At 37.8% G+C, this 14,621-nt stretch overlaps 1 protein-coding gene across 4 annotated transcripts in view; it reads right to left on the bottom strand.

The window, feature by feature from the left end:
* FARP1 (FERM, ARH/RhoGEF and pleckstrin domain protein 1) overlaps positions 1–14,621 on the bottom strand; it is a 370,189-nt gene that overhangs the window by 46,148 nt on the left and 309,420 nt on the right. For 2 of the 4 annotated variants that reach the window (XM_090258835.1, XM_090258833.1), the window contains 2 exons: positions 2,373–2,560; positions 921–1,010 (listed from right to left, as the gene is read on the bottom strand). In XM_090258835.1, the coding sequence (XP_090114961.1) occupies positions 921–1,010; positions 2,373–2,560 (278 nt within the window). Of the gene's footprint in view, positions 1–920; positions 1,011–2,372; positions 2,561–7,150; positions 7,229–14,621 lie in introns of all 4 variants that reach the window. The other 2 variants (XM_090258837.1, XM_090258836.1) reach the window with 2 other exon arrangements.

Genomic DNA, 14,621 nt, shown 5'->3' with positions numbered 1-14,621 from the left:
CTTCTTTCATCAGATGGGGTGAGAAGCACCCATCTCTTTATTACTGCTTCCTGAGATTGGTTACCAAAAAATTGCTGAAGTCAGGATGAATCTCTGAAATGACCAGCTCCTTAAATCAAAACCTCCATTCTGGCCAAGTCACTGGGTAATCGCTAGAGTTTATAGTACTGAACATGCCCTGGTTCAGTACTTTAGGAACATCTAGCTCTGCTCCTTTGTTAAAATGCTGAGCATGAAGGTGGCTGAACCAGAGATAAAGCTGCTGCCCTCACACAATGTCAGCTATCCTGCTGAGGTGAGGCAGGGCTGGGTACCAGGATATATACAGAGCACCTGCCCAAGGCTAGTCACCATACATGACATCCAGGATGCACATAAACCCAGTGATTTCTCTGACTTACAAAGGGCCAGTTCTTTCCCCCAAATCAGGGGTCAAAAAGACATCTGCAATGCTTTAAATTTGTTCCCAAGGCTGAACAGAACTGATTAAAATAATAAAAGGCAGTCTTATGGCAGATTTTGCTGACATGGTTCAATTTATTATGAAAGATAAAATGAAGCTTCTATTCCTTCTGAGCTCTTCTTTAAGCAATAATAAGTAGCTATATTTGAGAATGGGGAAAACACAAAATGTTCTGTATTGGTGCACACAGATAGTAAAATGTTTAGTTTTAATTTTCTCCACTTTATAAACATCCTGCCTCTACACTTAAAAAAATCACAATTATAAAAAGTTTTATAGAGCACATTCTTAATTTAATATACTATTACAGTCTTGATTTCTGTAACCCAGGACCAAAGTTCTGTTAATTGAAGTCAGAGAATCCAACTTTTAATTAAATCCAGCTTCTCTCCTGAAGTTGAGTACTTGTTGAGATAAATTATGTAATTTAATGCTCTAAGGGAAATGCTACACATACCGAAGTGATGACTTCAAGATCCTTCAGATATGTCCTCTCAGTGGTGGATACTTCTTTAGCAATGAAGTACGCTTTGTCAGTTGGGAATCTCTGCAATGTCCATAAAAAGAAATGAGACAATTTTTTAGTATGAGTCTCTAAAATATCTTGATTATAAGGAAGCGGTACATTGCTAACTTACCATCTTTTGTTAGTTTGGTATCAAGTCAAATTAAACTTTTTATTTATTCTTTTTTGTGTGAGAGGAACTATGTATGAGAAGAGAATAAATTTCCATGATGAGAAAACAGTCTAGGAATATTTCCTTCCATGCAAATATTACCCTCACTGAAAGGCCTTGAATGAATATGTTAGCCACCTGAGGACTAGTCACTCAAAATTGGGCATCTGAGTATCTAATTAATTAGTAAAATATCAGTGATGCAGTCTTCAAGGAAATAAATAAGACAGAAACCATTAGTGGCCTTTGTCCCAGGTGCTGTGGCTGGTGCTGTTGGTATTCAGGAAATAGAAGCTACACTGTTTGTGGGACTACAATGCATGGCTTATATAAATGGATAGGGCAAAAGCAGCTGGTGATACCAGAGTGACTCAATTCTTTGGAGTCCATTGGTTAAGTGGGCAGGCAGCATCACTTTAGAGCAGGCTGGTCTTTTTTATTTTATTAGTTTTTACTGATTTTAGAGAGAAAGAGAGGGAAAGAGAGATGGAGAGAGGGAGAAACATTGATTGGTTGTTCCACTTATTGATGCATTCATCAATAAGTGTCCTGACCAGAGGTCGAACCTGCAACCCTGGTGTATCAGGATGATACTCTAACCAACTGAGCTACCTGGCCAGGGCCTGTTTTCTCTTTAAACATAAGTCACCTTGCTTGCTTTCCAGAAGAGTCCACCCGATTCTACTTTTGGGAATATACAAGGAAGCACTGAAAGCAGAGACTTGAACAGATACTTACACACCCATGTTCCTAACAGCATTATTTGCAATATGCAAAAGGAAGAAACAACCCATGAATGGACAAACAAAATGTGGTACCTCCATACAATGGAATATTATTCAACCTTAAAAATGAAGAAAATTGTGACACACACTACAACATGGATGAATCTAGAGGATATTCTGCTGACAGAAACAGACCAATTACACAGGGACAAGCGCTTTGGGATTCCACTTATATGAGGGATTTAGAGTAGTCAAATTTACAGAGACAGAAAGTAGAATGGTGGTTTTCAGGGGCTGAGATTGGGGGAAGGGAACGGGGAATTATTGTTTAATGGGTACAGAGTTACAAAAATCTGGAAATAAATAGTGATGATGGTTATATGATGTAAATGTACTTAATATCACTGAACTGTAGCCTTATAAATGGCTAAATGGCAGATTTTATGTTTTGTATATTACTACAGTTAAAACAAAGAATAACATGCTCCTGTGCATGAGTCCCTGCACCTTTCTGCGGCCCTCCTCCTCGTCATCAGTCCGTGGGCACAGCTGGTCGTTCAAGAGCGGGCTGACCAACGGGGAGGCCTGCTTGGTGTCCGGGCTCAGGTTGGGAGACAAAATCAAGTTGGCGGGCACAGCTCCTCCTTGAGAGTTGATGGACAGCTCTGAAAGGTGGGGGCTACCAGTCAGGGAGCCTGTTTAGGAACAAGAAGTTAAAAAAAAAAAGGTAATTCTTCTTGGACCTCATTTCTACTTACGATTTTTACCTTTTCAAATGTTTAGAATCTTGACTACTCTATGGCCTATAATATGCTTCATTATTTTCTAGTTTTCTTCCCTAAGTTGCAGCTGCCTTAATAATAAAGATACTGTAGCATGAGTAATTCAATGGAGCCTCAGTTATGTAATTAATGATAAGGTAGAGAACTCTGCTTAGAGAATAATTACAGTAAGTTAAAAGCATATCCCCAAACAGAATCTTCATCTCCTAACTACTGCCTTAGCTTCTAAGAATTACTTAAGAAATACACAATGTCTATATTACAGGAAGACATGGGAAATAACTAGAAAATAGAGCTATACTAATAGAGAACTAAATAACTGGTGCACCGAGGACAGACTACATCTCATAACAACAGGACGCAGCTAAAGAAAGCTAAAGCAGCTAACTCCCCACTTGACAAAGAACAGAAGCAAACTTGTTATACCTGGTGATGTCACTCCATGTCTCTCTCACTGTTTGGGACAGAAACACTAGCATCACATTTACATGCAAAGATGATCATTTAAAAATACAAAGATGGAGGTCATTACATTACCCCAAGTCCCCTTTATGAATCAAACAGTGACAGGTAATTAATTATTCCTTTGAAAAGAATACCATATTAAATAATATAGAAATATATAATTACCTATTATGAGTCAGCCAAAAGGAGATGATGTGTACATGAAACTCCTTGCCAATAGAATTTTTGCAAATATCAATATCTCAAACCATGGAAGCTAAATAGGATGGTTCAGATATACTTCTAACTTAAGTGTTTTTACATAATGTAGATTTTCTAGAACTAGTATTAGGGTAAACAAAGTTAAAGCAGCCTACAGTCCTATTACCATTATAAGGAAAGACAATGTAAATAATTTCTCCATTTTACCAATATTCAGTTTCAGCTCGTTGCTACTCTGCACACTATCAAGGATCTCGGAGAAAAATGTAAAGTGCCATTTTCTGGGCATACCCCCATTTGCTTGACATCTATCCTCTCCCTCTGGATTGTCATATCTGTTTTGAAATTACAAGATAGGATGGCCCAGAATAATGTAGGGTAGTGAACTTGATCCCAGTATAAATGAACCACGGAGAAACCACCACCAGCCCCCACCCAGTGCCAGGTTGATCAGCTAGCTGTGTCACGAACACATGGTTAAAAGCCACTACACCCAGAAAATAATGGAAAGCATGCATCCTACACACTGCCTATTGGTCAGTACAATGATATTTGAAGAACAAGATTAGAAAATGTGAGGAAAAGGCAGAATCAAGAAGTTCACATTAAAAAACCCCTCCATTTAAATTCTCATATTTTAATATACAATCATTGAAATAAAGTCCTGGTGTTAGACAAAGATCCAGTCACCCCACACACCTCCAGCCCCAGTAAAATCCGGAGAAAAAAGCCAGAAATTGCTTCACAAATGTCAATTTTATTGACACTAGTGCACAACTGAATACAATTAATTTCAAAAGAATTGGAACTCATGAAATAGAAATAGTGACAACAATAAGAACTGCAATTTTTTTCAAGGTACTACACTATTCTCTTCTCTTAAAAAAGTCACATGAAAATGTTATCACTACAAATAGGAATTAGGAAAGAGAAATTCTGGCAGTCTGGAGATCAAAACATTTCATGCATTTCTGAGATGCCATTTAAGAGTCCCTTTTTATTTATCCATCATTATCTGGTAAAATTTGGAGGCTTACCTTCAGCTCTCACGCTATGCATGAGATCAGGTGAGGCAGTTATAAGTGAGAATGTGCTGGGTCTTGATTTTGCAGGGACATGGAATAGAAAAAACATTCGCCTTGCCATTTAAAGAGTTGAAGCCAAGAACGAAAAGCAGTTAGAAGGCTAGCTTGAAAGAAAAGTGGGGGATGGGGTGGGGAAATCATACCAATTAGCCCCCAACAGCATTCAGCAGCAGGTAAAAAACCAACTACCACATTGTGAGGGAGAAAATAAGGCTGAACACACTCAACTACAATCACTTCTGCTCTCTGAAGGTCAAAAGCTGTTGCCCCTCTGCATTGCCCCAGGGACACTTCTATTTAATAGACTGAGCAAGCGAAAAGAATGAGCAAATAGACTAGGGTTCCACTCTGTCAGAAGACAGCACCCATTTCAAAGAAGATAGCCAACTAGAAGAATCCCCACCAGATCACATCAGAGACAGGATTCAGAAAATGAAAGTAACTTCACAACAAACTGTTGTTCTTAGGTAGAGTAGGGGACAACCCCAGGTCAGGCATGGGTTTTTGGGTAAAAGCCTGCTTCATTCACTCCTGTAGCCTAAATATATGTGTAACACGCAGTGTTGGAGGATAACCAAATTAGGGCGGACCATTTCAATTTCCAGAGTGGCTACTTCAACTGGTTTGTTGGGGCCTAAGAAAGGCAAGGCAATGGGTGTATTAAAACCGTTAGACCAATAAATCAATAAATAGCAAGCGGCTTGTTCTAGAAATCTATCAGCAATTCTAAGGAAGAAAAAGGTCCAAAACTCTGAAGTTCAAATTTGCTCATTTGAGCTGCATCCATGGAGAAGATCTCCCTTCTCCCCTTGCAAGAGAAACTACTCAAGGCTTTGAAAATGTATAGGTGACACGGTCCAAACAAAAATATTTAGCTCATTTACCATTCAGCAATCAATGAAATAGGCTGACTAGGGTAGTTAGTAGAATTTGGCAGCTTAATGAGTAATTAAAATTCTCTTCTAACTTGGAGCCAGTGTGTGATAATGGTCTGCACAAACTGGTACCCACGTTGGGCCCACCTTCGGGCAAGAGTGAAGAGCTGAGTCTTAAAGAAAGTCAGCATCTAAGGTGACAGTTATTAGAACTATGCGTAACCAGTTTTCACTGAAGTAGTCCACTTTACAAAAAGAGCTAGATAAAATGGGTCTGCTTGACTTACACAGCCTGTTCAAATCATTGCAGCCTGTCACCCACTTTGAAGGCACACCATTGCTACTCAATGAACTTATTAATGCCTGGGTATTATCTTTTTTCCCCGTGACAAATTGACAACAAAGGAATTTCTTTCAGCAAGGGATTCTGGGTAAATAATTTGGGAGAACTTTTGAGAAAGCACCTGGGTATTAAGGCAATAGATGAAAAGAAGTTTTAAGAGAAGAGATTAGAAAAAGGTCAGTTACACCCTGAAAGTCTGGAAGCTCTGATTCTTTTTAAAAATTATTTTTCCTATTTCCAGAAATTGCCTGGTATTTTTCTTTTTAGGCATTCAGTTATACTTTCAGTTAATAACTCTCAAAGCCTTCGCCTCTTCCACATGATTCCTCCCCTGCTCCCATGTCCTCCTCCCTGTCAGTCATCTGTATTGAGAAGGCTAAGTTTATGTTACTCCTGTGGATTGGAAATGCCTACACTAATACTGCTCTCAATGGGTGCATTTTTGGTAATCGCTTTTTAAATCCTTTTAACTGTACACATTCTCAGGGCACAAACAATTATGGAACTTCGAATTAGCACTGTGATATTTATGGATTTCAATTTATCACCCACTGCAGAAACAGGCTTAGCTTCTCTGTCTCTTTAATGTAAAACACATTCATAATTCTCCTTTCCTGACTTCTTTGGGGAAGGCGACTTTGCAGCATCACCCAGCACTGCAGCATCTCCTGACCAGCTCTTCATCAGTGGCATATAAAGAGTGGGAACACAGTGTATGATCAGCAAGCCAAACTCAGGTATAAGCTGCTCAGGAATCATGCACTGCCTCTGACTGTATCAAAGGCATAAGAGCAAACTCACACATGTCTGGGAAAAGTGATTTTCTAATACTTAATTACACCTGTTCAGTGCTTTAAGCTGGCCAATAAATTGGTAATCTTCATTTTTTTAAAACTGAGATAAGTGCTGTTTTCTCTGTTAAGGAGAAAATTAGAAAACCTGACAATTTAAAAAATAGTAACCCACAGATTTGTTAAACAGTATTTAAATATTTGAGAGTGAGAATATTGAAGAAAATAAGAATATTGATCATTTTCTCAAGTCTTCTTTTCAAAGTGTTAAAAAGTACTAATATTTAAAAAGTCTCTATACTGATTCTTCAATATTCCCTTAAATAAATAACTTTATTTGGCATGTTTCTAGATGCCACTCATCTATCATGATTTGTTTCCTGTTACTTGGCCCTAAAACATAGGAGATTTTATCTCTATATACCCAGAACATACTCCAAAGGCACATATTGGAAATACATTACAGGTGTAGGTTTCCATCTTTTTTTTTAAAGGCTCCTTTTAAATCCGTAATTTCCCTCTAAAAGAAAATACAATGAATTCTCTGAAGATTGTCTGGATTTGAAAGCCATTTATCAAAGAAAAAGGTCAGTACTGTGTTGAATAATGGGTCATCTCTAGAACTGGCAGGTTCACTCTGATAACTAAGCTGGGTCCCACCCCAATGGGATATGTGAAAAAAAGCTGGTGAAGTTCTATTGAAATTATAAGGTTCCACAAGAAAAACTGGGTTATAGGATTACCAATCATAGCGACGTTGTCCTCTTCCTGATACCTTATGCTGTTGAAGGTAATGTATACATGCTTCTTAGACCAAGTTCCTTTAAGAAAAGTTTTACAAGCAGCTAAATCAAGCAATTCAGAAAAGCAACGGTGATGCCACTTGCAGAAAAATAAACAGAGAAATGCTACCAGTGGAAAAATGACAGCGAATGCACTAGCTTGTTCTTAGTTATGGGGAAGATAAAGGAGAATCTCCTTTGTTTAAACATGGTGATGGCAGTGTTTGGGTTGGGGAACACGGTGCTTCATACCAATGAAAAATACCATCTTGTACTCAGGACAAAGCTTCAGCCATCAGTGGGAAAGAAGAGTTACAACTGATAGTTTTTACAGCAAGATACCTGTTAGGACAAGTAAAAGCCTCTTCAGTTTAGATTAACAAGAAATATTCATATCATGCATACACTGTTACATGAGTTTGGCCTTCCATGCTTAAAGAATCACCAAGCTCACTGTTATTAGAGAAGCCAGCAACCTTTCTAGTGGTATAAATCCATGCTTTATTGAGATACTGCACCCTCAGACCATGGAGAGAAGACGAAACCAGATAGTATCTGTGAGAGCCTACATTTTGAGTACATATCAAAACTAAAAACAGCTTATTGGCCATGAGAAGCCAAGTGGGGCTGAGCTAGGTGAAGTCTTCTCTACACTTCACCTCACACTCCTCCAAAGCAAATACACAACTAAATTCTATTATAGATATAAACTGTATCAAGTTCTCTGTTCCCATTTGAATAGATGTTCCCATTCAAAGTATGAAGCCAGTCCTTTGGCTAGTTGTCTGAGCTCCCCTCTGTAAGCTAATGCCACAGATGCTCTCTGTTTTCTTGGATGCTATACTCCAACCACAGTGATTCTGCTCACTTCCAAAGACACCTCCCCCACTGCTATGTACACACAGTACAAAGTTTAGGCTTATTAGAAGATGAAATCAGAAAAGTTAAGTCTTCTATTCACCTTCTATCATATTTCCCCACCCTTAGTGAAATATGGCACCACTCAATGTTAAAGCTTGCTGTTTAGTGAACAGGATCACTGTATTTTGGAGGAAACAGGTATTCCAAGTACAAATTGGTATTCAGCAGTGAAAAAAAAAGACATCAGACAGCGTGCCAACAATGTAGGGAACGGAAGGTATACCATGCTTTGAGAATAAAGACAGAACACTGGGGAAAAAAAAGCTTTTTCTCTTAGATAGGTACATGCTGACAAAACAGTGCATACAATGGAACAACAAAAAATGTTGTCTTAAATTTATTGAACAAATGACAAAAATGAGAATGAAGTTTCCAGCCTTTTCTATTTTAAAATTAATTTGGTGTATTAGAAATTTTTAATAAAATATTTTATCTATAGTATTAAATAGACACATAGAGAGAACAGAAGGGAACTGGATTAATAATATAGACCAAGCTTGTGAGATTTGGTTAGTTAGGTTTTCATGGCAACTTTCCAGGCATAAAGGGAATGGAGCATAAGGGATTGAATCCATCGGTCATTTAGGTGCCTGTGGAGGGAGCAGCAGGTGTGTGTTCCTGACTAAGGAAAACCTATCATCTTTGGTCTTTCTATATACCACTGTAGACAGAGTGACAAATGACTTGATTCTTACAAAGGAACTCTGAGGTCCAGGAAAAAGCAGTTGTTAGCTCAGTTTCCTGAGCCAGAATGCCCATCTATGAGTATCGACAGGGCTAATCACCACACCATTACTGTTTCTTGGTTGAGAGCCAGTTAATAACCCAAATTTATAATAAAGCAGGAGCATGGCCTCCACACCCCCAAGTACCACCTCCACCTCCAATTCAAAAGTAGAGTTAATCACTGTTCCATGCTTTTTAACACACACACACACACCCCTCTTTTCTTCCTTAATGCTCTTGGCCTGTGTTGCATTTTGCAGTGATTTCTATTCTTCAGTACGTACTCTGAAATCATTGCACCTGGCCCCAGTAGCAAGCTCAAGTATCTTCAGTACCATTTCCATGATTGCATTAATAGCATTAGTCTAGCACATATCCCATGTCAACAGCTGATTTTTAATTCTCCCTTCTTTTGAATATAAAGACATACTAAAGTAACCTGATCTGGAACCCACATGAAGATGCAAATGAGCTACCTTCCACTGGAAGTTATAACCATATGCCAGATGCCAATATGCTGCTGAAGGCAGTTTCCAGGCTAAGGTGTGAAGGCTGTGTCATTCAGTTGATCCACAGTGAAATAATCCTGAACAAATCAGAGTCTATTTGATTTGTAAAGCTTTCAGGAAATGATTTTCTAATTTTTCCCTAGATTCCGCCAGGGTGTTTAATTGCTTTCAGTGGAAAAGAAAAAAAATTCCTCATGCTAGAAGTTTCATTTATGATTTTTGAAGCAATGTGCTATTTTATGAAGAACTTCCTTTTCAAAATAAGACTCTACCCACCTCCACCCAAATGTTTATAGGGCATACAAATTGGCATTTGCAACTTATCTTCATAGGCAAATACTTGCAAATCTCTAGGTTACAGTCCAAGAAAACAATAAGTGGCCCTTTTCTGTCGGGCATACAAACAGGGGGCAACCAGACCACTTTTAATCTTTGATGCCGAGAGCACTAGGCCAAATCATCATGGATTATTGTTATTATTTTTTGTTTTTCATTATTATCATTTTTTTAAATAAAAGGAAAACTGCTACATTAAGTGGCATCCTTATTTTGATCTACAAGTCATGGTTTAATTTTAAATACCAGCAACTAGTGTTAGAGGTAGGCACAAATGTACACTAGAGCCCCTGTTTCCTGGTATTGTTTCACTCACCTAAACAGAAACAGACGAAATTAAACTAACAAGGAAAAAGCAGCACCAGTAAATTCTTTAATGTCACCAGAGTAAAGTTCTTTAAACATTTACTTCTGGTAAAAGTTCATTTACTAGTACCTTTCCTTCCATCTGATCTTATGGATTTGGTTAACACAGTTGAATGTAACCTCATCAGGGAGAGCTACCTGCAATGGATTATTTTGAAATGTTTATTTCTTTCAGGTTCAAAGAGACTTACTCTATTGCACAGAAAGTCTCTTTTTTCAATTTAATTTATAAAATTTGCAGAAATAAAACAGACTCATCCTATGAAACTAGAGGTAGGCCAGCCTTAGAGTAACTAAGCTCATCACTATCAGAAGAGGAGTGTTTATCTACTACAAAGGAGGAGATCTAGAAAAAAGAGCCTTTCTTGAGAAGGCAACTCTGAGATCTCTTTAAATTCTGGCTAATAAGAATAAGGACCTAGGCAAAGAAGAATGATTTGGATAGAAGCAAATGAACTCAAAATACACCTAACAATGAAGGAAGCCCCAGATTTCTTAATCTAAGGCTGGGCCTAGCAGTTGCCCATTTACTCACTAATGGCTACAAATTCCACGAAACCTAGTCTGTATGGAAATACAGAATAACAATTTAAGTGGAAAAAGTTGATTAAAAGCATGTGAACACTGATTAGAGATATGAAAGAGAAAGCTGCATACATATTCCCAATATTTTTAACACAATTTAAAATGACAGCTTAATATTTTAATTTTTTCTTCTTTTAGAAACTGTCTGGCAACACAATCAAAATGAATCCAGGGCTAATAATGCAAGCTGAGTTTCTGATTCAATTGAAGACAAACTGGATTTTGTATACTTGGTGGAAATTTCATGAGACTCATGCTGTATTTTAGTTTTGCAGTCATAGCCTTTTTTTAAGCTTTGCTTGGCTTGAATCTTCAAAGAAGTTCTTGAGAATAAAATTGAAATTATTCACATTTTAAGTGAGGCCACACAGCACAATTTGGTGAGATAAATTGGTGAGAAATTCCAAAATATGAATCATATATGTGGGTAAGAATCTGGCCCACAGACTTTCTTTAATTAAATGCCCGTCTTATAAAATACCATCAATGGCATACAGATGACTGTTAAAAGAGCCAGAGCAATTCATTTTAAGTTCTGGAACTCACTAAATGCATTTCTTCATGCTAAGATAATTTCTTGCATTTTTATTTTGCCCTGAACAAGCTGTAACAAAATCAATCACAAAAGGGCCTACAATATACATATTTTGAAGTACTATCTAATCAAAGACATTAATGCTGGGAGGCCCTGGAATAGCCCTGAGTGGCTTGAAGATTTGTTTCTGTATATGTTTGTCTTCCATTCAAGGCCTTACGATATCATTTCAGAGAGCAGCTGTTAAGTGAAGACCTGGGTACCCTATTGATTCAGGAGACCTCTACACTAGTAATTGTCTAGCAATTGTATTGGAAAACCCTTTAAAAAAATGAAAGAATTCACAGGTCTCTAATCTCTGTTGTCTATTCTTCACCCTCCACCTCCAATCCCAACATCAACTCTCAACTTCATGCATGTGCATATCCACCTTATGCCACACAGTGCGATTTCTGTAAAGACCTGGAGACCAGAGTTGCACGAAAGGTGGGATGCTGGATGCTCTTGGCTTCCCTGATCTACACACAGTGAGAGACCATACCACCTCAGCGAACTGGCTCTACCAGGCTCGAAGAATGCTTATGTTTACTCTCCCACCAATGTTTGGATCAATTAGTGCAGGGCAAGCTCCTCCAGAGGCAATTAGTGAATATTCTCAGCACTTAAGGGTATGTGGCTTTTGAACAGACTACACCCCTTTCCTTTTAAGCACCACTAATCACACTGGGATTGTTGCTAACATAAATACTGGCCAAGAGGCAGAAACTGAATTGCTTGGCTGGTACCAAACCAACCAGAGAAAAACTATGAGCAATCCTGAAAGTGGAAAATCTATTAGTATAGAACTGAGCATTTCACTGTTTGATCAGCTGCTTTTAAAACACTTTAAATAAAATCACTTTTTTAGGAAAAAGCAAAACAAATTACTGAAATCTGTTTTGCTCTAGAAGTTTACATTTGATGATTTGTGTCATATGCTGGGTAAGTTAACGCCTACTACGTATTCACATTTCATTATCACACTGCTGTATAATTAGAAGTAAAAAGAAAACTCATTTGAACAAATCACCTTCACAAATAAACCACAGGGTTGCAAATGTGACTCTGCTTAAATCACATTTGACTGGATTTTTATATAGTAAATTGATATCTTTTTCTAAGTTCAAAACAGAATATGCAGAAACATGTTATAACTGCAAAAACCCCATTATGTAAAAAGCAGTAGTTCTTCCAACGTATTATAAACTATAATTACCTAAATCTATATGATTCCTGGTCTCCACATAAAATAATCCATACGAGATTCTCAAAAATTAAAATACTGACTCAGAAAGGTCCTATTGCATCAAGATGTCACATAAAAAAACTGAAGCCTAGAGTCAGGTTCTAGTTTGCGCTTTGTCACTCACTAGCTGTATGGCTAGGTGGTCTCTTAACTTCATCCGAACAAGATTTCTTACCCAAAAAATGAAGGTTTGCTCTAATGATCTCTAAGGTCCTTCTAGTTTTAAAATTATGTGACTCTGTTAAATATATAAATCTAAAGCAAGACATAAATAAACTACTTCAATGAACATCTTTCAAACTATCCAATAATCAATTTGATTCATGAATCATGCACTGAATCAAATGATTAAAAAGATAAAAAAAAAGTTTGTGTACAAATAGATTAAGTTCTCAGAATCTTTAAAACCAATAATCACCTCCAAACCACAAGTTTCCCAAACAATTTCAGCAGTTCTTCTGTGAGAGTCATGAGATCAGTTTAGTAAAGCCACCGGCATGGTGGCCCATCAGGGATCTATCCTTACAACTCTTTTCAATAATTTTTATAGTTACTTAGGACCTAAATATTTGATTCTACAGTTCATCTTTATATAAAAGTACCAAAGACTGAAATGTATCAAATAACAGGTATTAATAAAAAGAATTTCATTTCTGATGCCTTTCTTACTCTGCAAGCACACCAAAAATTCAGCTAATATTTTAAATATATTCCACTGGTTCTAGGAGACAATTGTGTCTGGCTGAGAATTGACCTTTAGTTAACAAGCAGAACCATCTGGAGGCCCAAGTGGCACCCCAAACCAATTAGATCAAAATTTCTAGGGTCAAGGTCCAGGCATCACTAACTTTAAGATATGAAGCTCAGGCTAAGAAATGATACAAGTTAAAACCAGACTCTCTTCCATCTAAAATGCAGGAATTCTGGGTGAAAGGCACTGGCACAAGTGGGCAAGATTTAAAAAGAAATCAGATTTCTCACTATTCACTTTCTTTCTTTCTGCAGAGAGGAACAGCAGAAGTCACTTCCCAAGAAGACATGCTTCACAAGACAGTGAACATTTCGAATGTGCATAAAAACCAGGCAAGGGCAACGACACTGGGAAGCAATCCTCTGTACTGTGTACAACTCAAAGGCAGGTATTTCGTTTGCTTTCCTCCTGGTGACAAATACCTCCTGCAGGGACTTACTTTCTCCTGCATCATCACTAAATAAATAGCATTTCTGAATCACCAAGTGATTCTGACAGCCAGAGTTATAGCTTTTTAAAACAGGACAATTTGATCCACCAATGCAAATGCAAACCAAATCAGCATTCCCATGTAAACTACAGTTCACGAAAATTTGACAACTTTTATGTTATTTTATATGAAATCAGAAAAGAAGAAACAACTCCAAATTCTTCTGATTAAAATATTCATTGCTCTTGACTAAGATTTCACCAACACAATCTAAACTAACAATCAACTGACACTTGGCCTTGAATTTTGTCATTTCCTCACTTCATGAGGCACATAAAAGCAGCTCTCTTTTTAAAGAAGGGGGTGGGGAGTAAAATCAACTCCTTTCTGGATCTCAATGACACTTTAGTCAAAATACTCCCAAAATAGGAGGGTAATGTGCACACAAAATTAAACATACACAGAAAATTTCCACATAAATACAACATACTATAGGCATGATCAGATTCCTGCTAAAGGATTTCAGCTAGAAAGATCCATAAGCTCCTGGTAATGTGTCATTATGACTTGCTATTTATCGTGACCACCTTGTTTGGAAAGCAAGCCACTGTTTGAAGTTTTGTTTTCCTGAAAGATTTAGAAGTCAGGCATGTCCTATCCAAACAAGTGCCTGTCCAGAACTTCCTCTAACAAAGGTTTATTAAAAATTAATGAGTCGCTAGAATAGATATTCTCCATTAAAGCCCTGGCCTCATGACTCCAAGTTCCCCACACTTAGAAGACATGCCTTCTAGTTTCCTTCCTCATTCTCTTCTTGCTCCTCGCTCAAATGCAGGCTGCCCAAAGACTTCTTCCTTCTCAGCATAGAAGGGGGACTCAGCACTGCTGCATTACCAAACATGAGGGGCTGCCTTGAAGGGTTCAGCATTTCAGAGTCTGAATCACTGAATTGAGTCCTACTGCTGGTGGAGCCCTCAGTCACCAGTAG

Source organism: Furipterus horrens, unplaced genomic scaffold (genome assembly GCF_987537825.1).
Source record: "Furipterus horrens unplaced genomic scaffold, mFurHor1.1.pri manual_scaffold_12, whole genome shotgun sequence".
Classification (NCBI taxonomy): Eukaryota; Metazoa; Chordata; class Mammalia; order Chiroptera; family Furipteridae; genus Furipterus; species Furipterus horrens.
This window is presented reverse-complemented; position numbering and strand designations above follow the sequence as displayed.